Consider the following 12,573-nt stretch of genomic DNA (forward strand, 5'->3'; position numbering starts at 1 on the left):
CCATTAGCCTTGGGCATGATATTTTGAATTTTAAGCCTATACTAGAAATAGCTTAACTAAGCTGTTTGTGTTGGGAAAATAAACCTTGCCTACATGTATCTGAAGTAGTCTTTATTTACAGGTCTGACCACAAAGGAAGATGGAGAGAGGAAGAATGATAGCATTGTGTTTCAAAGCCGACAAACTAAATAACATGTCCTTTGGGAAATACACACTGTATAATTGCTATTTATTTTATACAGCTTTCATAAAGTATCACAAGATCCCTTATGATCATATGAACAGTAGGGATTACAGAAGCTTAGTAGGAAGAGTATTACTCCACATGCGGTTTCAGATTTGCTTTTATTCAAAGAGACAGAATATTTTCATACTTCTCCACAGATGAAGCAAAAAGCACAACAAAAGAACCTTTCTCCTTGCAAACAACCTATGCCCATCCAAGAGACTGTACTGACCTGAGCAAGCGACCTCTTGACAACTCAGGTTGGCAAAGTACATAGTCCTAGGAGACAGCAACTTACAACCAGAGTGCATTTCTTGGGGTAAAAACTGAAATCTGAGATATGGTTGGCAATGGGAATTTCAGGCAGCTTACAGAAAAACAAATACCCCCAAAATATTTGCTTGTTCCTGATTTTCATCATACAGGTGAGAACCGTTGCAACAAAATCAGCACCCCTTCCCTTTCCTCAGTGGCAGCCATAAGCCTTTTCTTATACTGACAATGTTAAGAAACAAGGGTTATTGATAAAATAATGTGAGATTTTGTTGAGATTAGGAATTCCTCCTGTCAGTATACTCAATTAAGTTTGGAGTCAGACACAAGGATAAGCTCCCCTCTCTACTTAAGCCAAGGCACTGTGGCAATCTCAGTATAATGGAGATTAATTTTAGTAAGTCCTGGAAAGAACGACACTGAGAAGGATGGGACACAGTTCTGCTATCAGTAATACTTCACTGGAAGAACTTGAAATGCAGAAGTTGAGTAATGGGAGACAAAAGAAAACAAGAAATGCAAAAACTATAGCAGACAAAAAAAAAGCACAAGTTACAAGTATGAAGGGAAGGTCCCCTGTTCATTCACCAAGCAGAAGAACCTATACCAACCTGAAAGACATCGACCTACTTAGATTCTTGTTTGTGGAAGATGGCTTTAGTGCAAGGATTGAAAAATTTTATCTAGGTTTCAACTGTCTGCTCTGTTTAGCTTCCTGGTAGAAAAATAATGAGTTACTTCTAAGTTGTGTCCCCATCTTAATTGCATACTTTGGGAAGACCTCAGAACTTGAGCATTCCTTTCAGTGAGCAGATTGATAAGGTTCAAAGCATATTTAACTGTAACCCGTGCTACTAAAGGATGTAAAATGCCTATTAGCTCTAAACATCTAGGAAGACTGTGGTTATCATTAAGAATACGTGGGACACTTATACAAGAATTCTTTTCCCTGTTCACTGGACAAGCTGTCTTCTAGAGTTCATCTGCTCCAATTACATGCTTTTGGGAAAAAAAAGAGCTAGGCTAAATGAATACTTTCGACTAGAGCTAAAGGTAAATACTCCACTGGAACTTTGCCCTAATCAATAGTGGCAATGTTCATGTCACATGAGAGTCAGAGGATAGAATATGGTGCTTACTGAAGTCAGCAAATAAGCTAATTATACTTAGCCTGCTTGAAGAAGGGTACAAGTGAGGCCTGGTCCACCCACATATTAATGCAATCATCGTTATCCTTATCCCTTGTTTGCTCTGTGCTCATAGTACAAAAAAAAAATAATAATAAAATTGTCCCAAGCAGAGTGTGCTACTGACCCCTTGTGGAAGAAACACACTGCAGACATTGCAGGGTGCACAACTGCTGCCGTGTGCATCAGCAGGCACTCTGTACACTTACCTGCTACAGATCTACGTCTAAAGAAAATTAGTGAAACAGCACCACAGTGTCAAGAGAGGTCGGTATGTTCTCATCACATGTGCATTTTTCTGCTGATTTGCAGAAAGTTTGTAGGAAGTTTTTCAGGTCAGTCAAGTAAGCTTCAACAAATCTGAACTGAAGTATATTTTACACTAAGTTTCCTACAACTTTGTCCTGCATTGTAACAGAATAAAAGTTTTACATTGCCAGCTGCAAAGTTCTTGATTTCTAATATCATAGAATCTTAGAATCCTTAAGAGTTTGAAGGGGTTAGATCTTTACACAGAGCTGTGTCTTTGCTATCTGCCCTTTCTTCTGGGTCTTCCATCTTCCCAACTATGGGTGAAGCCTCAAAAATACGAAAACATCAGTACCTTAATGGTAGCCAGGTTCACTGTGACCATTACGGGCTGCAACCCTACAGAGACCATTAAAGAACAGCAGGCATTTAAATTTGATAATCTGCATCAACTGTTTTCAAATAGAGGTTAAATATATATATATCTGAAAATCTCATTTATTCACATAGACCTGTCATATAAACCAAGATTGAAGAAATCTTGAGATGGGAGAAAGTAGAGGCTCCCAGTGGGCCTCACCTGTGCCTGGGAAGAACATGGAACAGATCCTCCTGGCAGATACATTAAGGCACACCTGACCAATCTGGTGGCCTTCTATGATGTAGTAATGGCATCAGACGAGAAGGGAAGAGCAACTGATGTCATCTCTCTGGGCTTCTGTAAGACCTTTGATGTGGTCCCACACAACATCCTTAAGTTGGAGAAATATAGATTTGAAAGGAGGACTACACAGTGGATAAAAATTTGGTTGGATGGCTGCAGCCAAAGGGTTGTGGTCAACAGCACTACGACTAGGTCAAGGTTAGTCACAAGTGGTGTCTTCCAGGTGTCCATCCTGGGCCCACTGCTATTCAGCATCTTTATCAACAACTTAGGTGATGGATCGAGTGTAACCTCAGTTTGTCATTGTCTACAAACTTGCTGAGTGGTGCAGTTGATACAACAGAAGGAGAGAATGCCATCCAGAGGGATCTGGACAAGCTTGAACAGTGGGTCCACAAAAACCTAAGAACGTTAAACAAGGCAAAGTGTAAGGTGCCACACTTGGGTCAGGAAAATCCCAAGTATGTGTGCAGACTGAGAGTACTCCTCATTGAGGGCAGCATTGTGGAGAAGAAAATGGCTGTCCTGGTGGATGAAAAGCTGGATGAGAGTCAGCAGGATGTTCTTGCAGCCTGAAAGGCCAACGGTATCCTGGGCGGTTCCTTCAAAACACAGTTGGGCCAGCAGGGAAAGGGAGGTGATGATCATCTTCCTCTGCTCTGCTCTTCAAAAGTCCCATCTGGAGTACTGTGCCCAGGCCTGGGGTCCCAAGTTAAAAAAAATAAAAAAATAATAATAAAAAAAATAAAATAAAATAAAATAAAATAAAATAAAATAAAATAAAATAAAATAAAATAAAATAACATAAAATGTTGCAGCAGGTCAAGGAGGCCATGAAGATTATTAGAAGGCTGGAACATGTCTGTTATGAAGAAAGATTGAAGGAGTTGGACTTGTTCAGCCTGCAAAAGGGAAGGCTCCAGGGAAAACTCATTGTGGACTTTTGTAACTTAAAGGAAGCTTATGAACAGGACAGAGACTGACTTTTAACATGATCTGATAGTGATAGAAAAAGTGGGAATAGTTTTAAACTAAAGGAGGAGAGATTTAGATTAGATGTTAGGAGGAAGTTCTCTACTCAGAGGTTGGTGAGGTGCTGGCACAGCTGCCCATGTAAGCTGTGGTGCCCCATCCCTGCAGGCGCTCAAGGCCAGGTTGGATGGGGCCCTGGGCAGCTGAGCTGCTGGGTGGCAGCCCTGCCCATGGCATGGGGTGGGACTGGGTGGGCTTGGAGGTCCCTTCCAAATTAAGCATTCTGTGATTTTATCATTAACAGCAGCTCTAATTAGTGCTATGAGCTGTATTTTATAGAAAAAAATATATAGAAAATACTTATAGAAAAAATATTCTACAGATAAAAATATTTTATCTATATTCTATAGATAAAAAAAAGTCAACAATCTGCCCTTCATACTTCGGTTGTGTTGTTTAAAAAATATTTGAGTACCTGGAAGACTCAAAGGCACTTGACATTTCTGATGCTCTTTGGTGATACATTTTAAAGAACAAGAATACTTGGAGGTTTGCAATCTCCCTCACTAGATGAAGTCCGTTGCATCTTTAAAACATTAAACATCAAACAACTCACAGTTACCAAACACTTGTTCAGGAATACAATTTTCTAATTCCATGGGTGACATCATCACAACTAAGAATCAAATCAAATAAGTTGCTCCCTTCCCAAGTTCTCCCGTTCCCAATAATGTGTGCACAATAAGCACTATTAATTCCATCTCATTACATTTTTTAATCAAAGCTATTGAAGAAGAATATCTTATATAACAAGTTTTATTAACCATTCAGTACATTAGAATTTCTCTCGAGAAGCTGAGACCTTGCTAAGCAGTTTCAATGAAAGCAATCATATAATGCTATCTGCATACGGAAAAATCCTCTACATTCACACAGACAACCATAAATTTCTCCAATAAACAGTCATGTCAAAAACTACTGAAATACAAAGTTGGTTTTAACGTAGCAAAAACGTTCCTGTGGTTCAGAAAAACCGGTTTTCTAACAGGAAGAATTTGCATTCATGAAGACAGTAAGCTTGTGATAAAAAAAAAATATATCCTCTAGAAATGTAAAATTACTTAATTTTTTGTAAATATGACAAGGCATGCAAACACAGAATTGTTGTTTATTCTCTCTCTCTTTTCAGAAACACTTACTGGGCCAGAATAAAGAGGGTATTTTTATTTTTATTTATTATTATTTTAATACAACAACCTCTCCCCTCACACAAAAAAGATCCCATACAGAGCTTTTTTATCAGCTGTCTTTCCCAGAAATGCTACTTTGGTACATTTGAACACTAAGCCCTTTATACCCTGCCCCCCTCTCCCAACTGTTGCAACAACAAAACAACTTACAGAAAGCTTAGCAAGACCTACATTTGCTGATTTTCCTTTACAGTAAGTATATACAAGTACATAAATCCATAGCAGGGATATTACAGCTGCATTAACATAAACTCCTCAACTGGATTCAAAAGATACTTGCATTCTGTAAGGACTCTACGGCTGCTGCCCATTATACAGTTCTATCAAGGCACTGTACAGTCATTAAATCTACAATGCTCTCCAAGACGTGCTGAAGAATATTGTAAATGTATTTAAGTTGTTAAAAAGCCCTGAGTCAGAACTTTTTTTTTTTTAACCACAGGCTCAGCTATAAAACTTCTAAACTTCTTATACTAAAACCTCTGTGATAACAGTTTTGCTTTGTCAGCACAGACAAGTTACGAAATACATAAAAAGACAACAGTACGAATTCCAGCAACTTGTGCAAGACTAATATACAATGTACATGGTGGCAAATCATACGCTTCTACCGTACGTCATTTATACAGTCAGTAAAAATGCTCCGCAATGTATTTAGACATCAAAACTGATGAAGCAAAAACAAAACTGAAATGTTCCCCGTCCTTTCCCCAAGACAAACTAACCCACAATTCAGTACTTAGAGAGAAAGGAGGTAGCATTACTAAAAGGACGCTGTGATTTTTTAAGTGAAAATCTGACTTAGGCAGCACAAAGAACAGGATAGGCTTCTCGGTTCACCAGCTGCTACTGGAAAGTTGAGTTTCTGATGTTTAATGCACAGTATTGTAGAGGAAGCTTAAACAGATCACTAGCTCAGAGCAGCTTCTTCAAACAGCCTAGTGTTTGCATAAACTGCAACTAATACTGCTAAAAACAGGTATGCACACATAAAACTTCATCTCTAAAAAATATCTACACAATAAGGACTTAAATTATTTTAAAACGTCATTTAATGTCTTTCAAAGAAGCTAGAATACCAATTGTAAGACTATGCTAACAAGGCACAAGTACTTGTGCAAATCTGCTAGATCCTCACTCAATTCAAGTTAGGAATAATAGTTTCTAATCAGCCTCTCATATTTACAAAGTAGCTCGCTCATTCTCCTGCCACATTAATTCAGTATCCATGCCAGTAAAATGGGATTGCTCCAAACTCTGAACATGCAAGTATAGAGTATTTCAACAACTGGAAGGTAGGTATTATGAGCCCGAATTCTGAAAAGTGCCCAATGAGTTCAATGGCAATTTGGGGTATAGCAGATGACACACAGCAAGTCTGTAAAAACAAAGCAAAACCAATAACAACAACAAAATACAATTATTTAGCATGTTCTATCAGCCTTCTAGGTTGTCTCTATACTTTAATATCACTGTGTAGTGATATGACAAGTTATGTATTCTACTGAATTGAAAAGAAGAAGGATTTACTTAAACATCTGAACGTACCTTACATCTGAACAGTACTATTAGTTCTTTTCTTGATTGGTTGAGGAAGCTAATGGAGATATATCATCCAAATTAATTTCAAAACCGCTGTTGAATATTGAGGGACAATCATAAGAAACAAAGCCTATTTTTCATCCTCTTTGTCATCCATGTCTTTAAGTGCTGCTCGATTTGCTAACATTTTTCTTCATTGAGTTTTTTGAAGGACAACTTGGGAAGGCTACACATCTCTTTAACCTGTTAATTAGGCCAGTAGTAGCAATATTTCAAGCATGTTACTCTACCTTGCATTTCTAGTTCAACTGTTTCTCTTGACATCTTGAAAGCGTGAAATTAAATTCCCAACAGTGATACCTTCCAACTGCAACTGTTCAAGTCCACTTGGCATGATTACAGTACAAAAGACTACAACTGCTCCTATACAACAACTTCAGTCACTATGTCTGTATCCATTTGACTGTGATGACATGCAAGTATTAAGAGTATTATGGAGTAACACACAGCTTCTCTTGCAAAGTACAAGCCTATCACTGGACTTAGCTATTTTTGCTAATATCTCGCCTCCTGCAGATGGAGAATATTTAATACTCAACTCCAGTTATCCACCCAGGATACTTTAGATCAATTCTTATTCAGCTGCATTTTTTCAACTAACGTGAAGTTGAACTACTTTGAAGTAGTTCTGACTTGTTCCAGTAAAAAAGAATTACAAAAATGCCAGCTGCTACAACAAGGTTTTAGTTTTGAGCTGCATTATCAAGAAGAAATCCACTCTGCTTTTATGCTTATAGAGGTCCCCTTGAAGAGTAAATAGGGCATGATATTCAAAACGTGTACCAGAACTAGAGGAAACAAATGTGATACATTACATAACAAAAATCAGGATGGATGGACAAATGGCACATCTCACTACAAAATCGTTTTTGGAGGAAGACTGGAAGGAAGCTGAAGTGTCCTGTAGACATTTGAGCTGACAAAAACACTGTAAAAAAAAAATCAGGTTTGGTGGCATACATATTGTCTAAATAAGTACAACACTGAGCACTCATGCAATTGGAGTCTAAGTGGAGATAGCGAAACAACAAAGTGGAAAAAAAAGTTTTCCATCAAAAGTTTTCCAAAGGTCCTTGAAGTCTCCATATTTTAGTACAGGGATCCAATCAGTACCAAAAAGGAAAGACTATTTACTTTGGCCAAAAAGACAGAGCCATAGATAATTTTGAACAAAGGACTGTTAATATACAAAATAAAACAATATTACATTGACTCCAGATTAAGATGGTGCCCAATGAAAAATTACTGAAAAGAATGATGAATCCATTTGCAATACTGGATAAGGATTAAGTTGTCTATAGAAAAGTTGTACATTACTTCACTTTGTTAAAAGACACTGGCCTTACACTGTTTCAATATATCACTGTAGCTGCTTCCTGGAAAACACCATTAAGTGTTTAAATCTTACTGTTTAAAAGTTTATCTATCTTTGCAGTTTACTAGTAACATTCTTCTGAGAATTTTGCCAAAGTTTACAAGGTTCTGGCATATCAACACAAGCTTCAAAAGACTGAGATTGATTTTTCCAAAGAGACCAGTTTTATTCCTTTATTCCTACTTGGATCTTCCCTTGAACTACCCCTTTTGCCATACTTTTGCTGTGAGAATGAAACAAGAAATTAATTTTTGCTGATAGGAAGGCACTTCAATGATTCCAGCATGTATTTCTTCATTGATCTGCATTCACACAAAGCCAGCACAACGGCAAAGGGCTACACAAACTGCACTCAGGAAACTGCTGAATATCTTATGCCTGGTACGTGCCTGGTACCTGCAAACAACTCTTAAATCAGCATATCTTTTTTTTTTTTTTTCTGTCCAAGAAGACAGAAGGACATATTTGTTATCAAGGCGTTAATTGTTTGCAGCTCCTCACAGCAGTACTTTCAGATTCGTGAACACTTTTCAGTCACATCAGTGACAGCTGACTCCCTCATACAATTTCACCTCACCTAGGCATGGCTCCGAAATCACTCTCTGCCAACAATATCCTGAACTGCAGTATTATCTATAGATCCTAGCTAACATGGTTTTAACATTCAATGTAGATGAAAAGCTAAATTAAATCTTTGATCCTGCTATTTACTACTATTTGTTCTGAGACAAAATAACTGAATTAAGAAAGGAGAATGATACCCATTAAAAGCTTGCTTCATATTTTGTAAGGTAAGATACTGAAGTTTAACTTTTGCAAACTTCACGTATAGTTCTTCTAATTTGTAGAGACAGAATATTTGAATGGCTCCACACATGTATCTATCTGTTCTCCCAAAACTGGTCGAATTCACTCGTCTGAAACGGATAACTGACCCACTGTTCTCCTTTCCAACCAGATTAAAAGTTATTCCATAAGAATCTATGAGGCTAGCAGCGTCAAGAGGTTCATATTATTTAGGTCAGCTTGAAACTGTTACGCTAAAGTGCAGTTTGAAGAACGCAACCTTTCTAAACCAGATTTGTTTCTTTTTCCTGTTTCTTTCCCACCTCATCCTCAGCAAAGGGCACATTAAAGTTGAAATTACCTTAGCATTGTATTTTGTGACCTGATCTTATGGAAATAATATTACGTTTATTACAACTGCGCATACATTTTGTATGGACTCCGCATTACTGTGTATTTCAAGATGAAAACCATTACAAATTATAAACGTCACAGAATATTTGAACATTCTCCAGAAAAGCATTAAAAAAAAGCACTAAATAGATTTATACTCAATAGTAACTGGCATTAAAAAAAAAAATAATAGAAAAACTACATCACTCAACACCTTATACGCACATTAAAAAAACAAGAATGAAACCAAAACAAGATTGTCCCTTTACACTTTAAGGGGAAGAAAATGACAGAAAGAAAACAAACAAAAAACACAACAAAAGAAAGGACTGCTGTAAATTAGCAACTTTTCTGAGTAAAGTTAAAAGCTGACTGCTCAAATACTGTTCTATTATTTGGTGTGTTCACAGTCTTTAATGAACCTGTGCTACAGTATTAGAAATGTTTTCATTAGAACCTTTTACCGCCTTTCAAACTTGCAGAGATTTAAATCACCAGAATGTCCTTACTATTCATAAGCTACCAACAGATACTTGTTCCACTTCTTAATACAAAAGAATCCTTCGTTCGATTGCCTTGCGGCATATAGGGCATTCACTCATTCGGTCTCCACAAAGCTGACACGTCCCATGGCCACAGAGAAAGATCATATTCTTCAGACGGTCCAAACAGACAGGACACATAGTCTGTAAAAGATTTTAACAGGTTATTTACTCAATGGCAGCAGGGATACAGTACTCAGCATGCCATACATCAATTAAAGTTAACAATAAATATGCCATCTTAAGCACAACAGACTGTTACCGCAGCATAACCCAGCTACTAAAGCATATATTACTTAATCTGAAAAGTTGTGGGCTTTTTTTTTTTTAAACCTCCATGTGTGTATTTTTTTGTTTGTTTGTTTGTTTTAAATGCACATTTTTACATTCATCTACTTAAAGTACCGGGGATTTTCCTACCCCATGATGACACAAATGTTGTGTCTTTTTTTCCCTCCCCCTGCAGGGGAGTTGTAACATGATGATCCTCGAGGTGCCTTCCAACCCAAGCCATTCCATGGTTCTATGATATCTTTAAGAAAGTCAATCCAGTAGTAGGTCGATATCACATTTGCAGCATCACCATCTACATTTGCAGAATTTAGATGCTATTCTAGCAATATTCACCTTGACATAACCATTTGTAACCTTCCAGGATACAAACACTATACAAAGTTTTATGTCATGTAATGCTCAGGTACATGGTTTAGCAATTCCTTCTCAGGCCTGTAGTTCATCACATACTTACCTCTACAAAACAAGTTGAACAAATGCAGAAATAATAAAAAAATACTGCATCATCAGTATTGTATGTAAAGATTCAATAATAGTAATTCTAGTCTTTGCTTGTGTAAATTATCTAAGTTTTATATGAAGAGCAACTTAATAAATCTGTTACCTTCAGTCATAACAATAGCACAGCAAACTTTTAAAATCCGTTTTAATTGCTGAACATTATAGTGACAGCCAATGCTCAATAAAGATCTCCTAAGGCTCTTCAACAGCAAAATTTATTTAGTACCAAATGACTAAGGAACAACATCCTTCACCTTTTGTCATATGCAGAATGTGAAGTTTTTGTAAGGCATGTTCCTTCACCATAAACATACTGCAACTATATTTTACATTAGGATTTCATTTTTAACAGGCTTAATGAAAGTTAGTAAATGGATAGATGTTTTAACACATAATCGTTAAGTTTCTTCTACAGTCTGACAAATCAATAAGATGCACTCAAATCTGAGACACACTAACATTTAAAAACACTGAACTCATACCTCATTCACTTATGATATGAAATGCCAGCAAGTCCAACATTCCAAACAAATTCATTTTATCACCACCTTGCACCTGTGTTTTGTTTCCACACTTTTCATGGGGAATTCACTTCAGACCGCTCATCTCATGAGAGATGATCCATGGCAGAAACCCTTCAAGCATCCTTCCTATGAAAATGATAGATACTACTTCCTAGGGCAGGTAGCTTAGATGAAGACAGATATATATCTTCACCATCAATCTGCTTACACCAAATTTGAATTCACACAGAATTTGGCCAAACGCCGATTTTAATCTCCAGGACATCGGTATAATGGGCCAGGAGTGACACAGAATTTCCAGATAAATCCTTCTGTCACTTTGTTTAAAAAAGAAAAGAAAAAATCTATTCTTGACAAGAACACCATGCTCCATCTTTGTCAGAATTTCAACAGCGCCACACCAAAACACAAATTAAAAACTTGCAGACCAACAGTCTGTCAGTCAGTCCAGCTTATTTTTCCATTCACACCAAGTCACTATCTATACTTCCAATGGGAAAATCCGAGCTTGCTTCTTCCAGTAATCTACAGACTTCAATATCAAGTAGCTGTCAGTTTCTGATGAACACACAGCTGCCTCATTACCTGACATCCTTTGATAAAAGACTGACAAAGGCAATCGAAATCTCACCTTTGGAGGAAAAAAAAAACCAAACACAAAGAACTTGCAGACCTTATTCTATGTGTTTAGAACCAATTTTTTGCCCAATTCCTCCAACTAGGTACAAATGTAAAATATTTAAAATTCATTACTTGTTTATTTCTTAATATGATACTATTTTAACATTAATACTACTTCATACAGTAGGAGAATTCAGCTGGCAGAAACAAACTTGCTGTCTGCTATGCCACTATGCTGACAAGGATTTTCTCAATCAGTTCAAATGTTTCCCAGCCAGGATGCAAGACAAAGTACGTGAGTTTCACACAGCTTCCAAGGAGCACGCCAAAATTTAAGCACTAGCTCATATGCACTTTTACAATGCAATAAAGTTCATGCATGCCTTACACAGATTTTATGCCACAGCATCATTTCACTGTTCTGCTAGCTTGCTAGAACATTCTCTGTATGAAACCATATTTTACATTTCTTTTATCTGCAGGGACTGTTTGACTCCCATATTTTGAAGCAAAACAAATAGCATAAATAGGTACTACCATCTATTATATGCAGAAATTACTTTGAGAGAGAAGAGCAGTCTTCAAAAAGTGTTTAACACACTTATAGCTTGGTCTGATAATTCAAATAGATCAATTTTTACCACTAAAAGATGTTTTAATCTGTTTGAAGTATTTCCTCATTCCCAAAAATACTTTCTCCAATAACATGCAGGTGCACAGTGACAAAATAAATTCATTTTTAAGCAGAAAGAAAGTGATGTAGGTATGGTGAAGGAACATACACAAGATATTAGACAGATGATGGTGATTATGTATGAAATGAGGTGAAGGTATTGCAATTACAGTCACAAGGGTTCACATTCAGGGAATCCCTGAAGAATGGTGTGGTCATCAGATGTGGGAGATTCAGCTGACATCACGCATCACTTCTGCTCGGCACGAGAAATGGTTTTAAAAGCTTGCTGCACTAATATATTACATTATCATTGAAGGTATGAGTTGAAACATAGGTTTATACCTGCTGAAAGAGAACAAATTAATTTTAAGTACAAAAACATCAGTGTAAGAGGGAACTACTAAAGCACAAATCAGAAGTATACATGACCAAAGTTCA

General features: G+C 37.0%; 1 protein-coding gene across 2 annotated transcripts in view; it reads right to left on the reverse strand.

Moving 5' to 3' along the window:
- Positions 1–4,371: 4,371 nt before the first annotated feature.
- The window catches only part of MIB1 (MIB E3 ubiquitin protein ligase 1), a 71,419-nt gene continuing 63,217 nt past the window's right edge, over positions 4,372–12,573 (reverse strand). For both annotated transcript variants that reach the window (XM_048938805.1, XM_048938804.1), the window contains exon 21: positions 4,372–9,663. In XM_048938805.1, coding sequence (XP_048794762.1) covers positions 9,523–9,663 — 141 coding nt within the window. In that variant the 3' untranslated portion in view covers positions 4,372–9,522. The remainder of the gene's footprint in view (positions 9,664–12,573) is intronic.

This window comes from Lagopus muta, chromosome 3 (genome assembly GCF_023343835.1).
Source record: "Lagopus muta isolate bLagMut1 chromosome 3, bLagMut1 primary, whole genome shotgun sequence".
NCBI lineage: Eukaryota > Metazoa > Chordata > Aves > Galliformes > Phasianidae > Lagopus > Lagopus muta.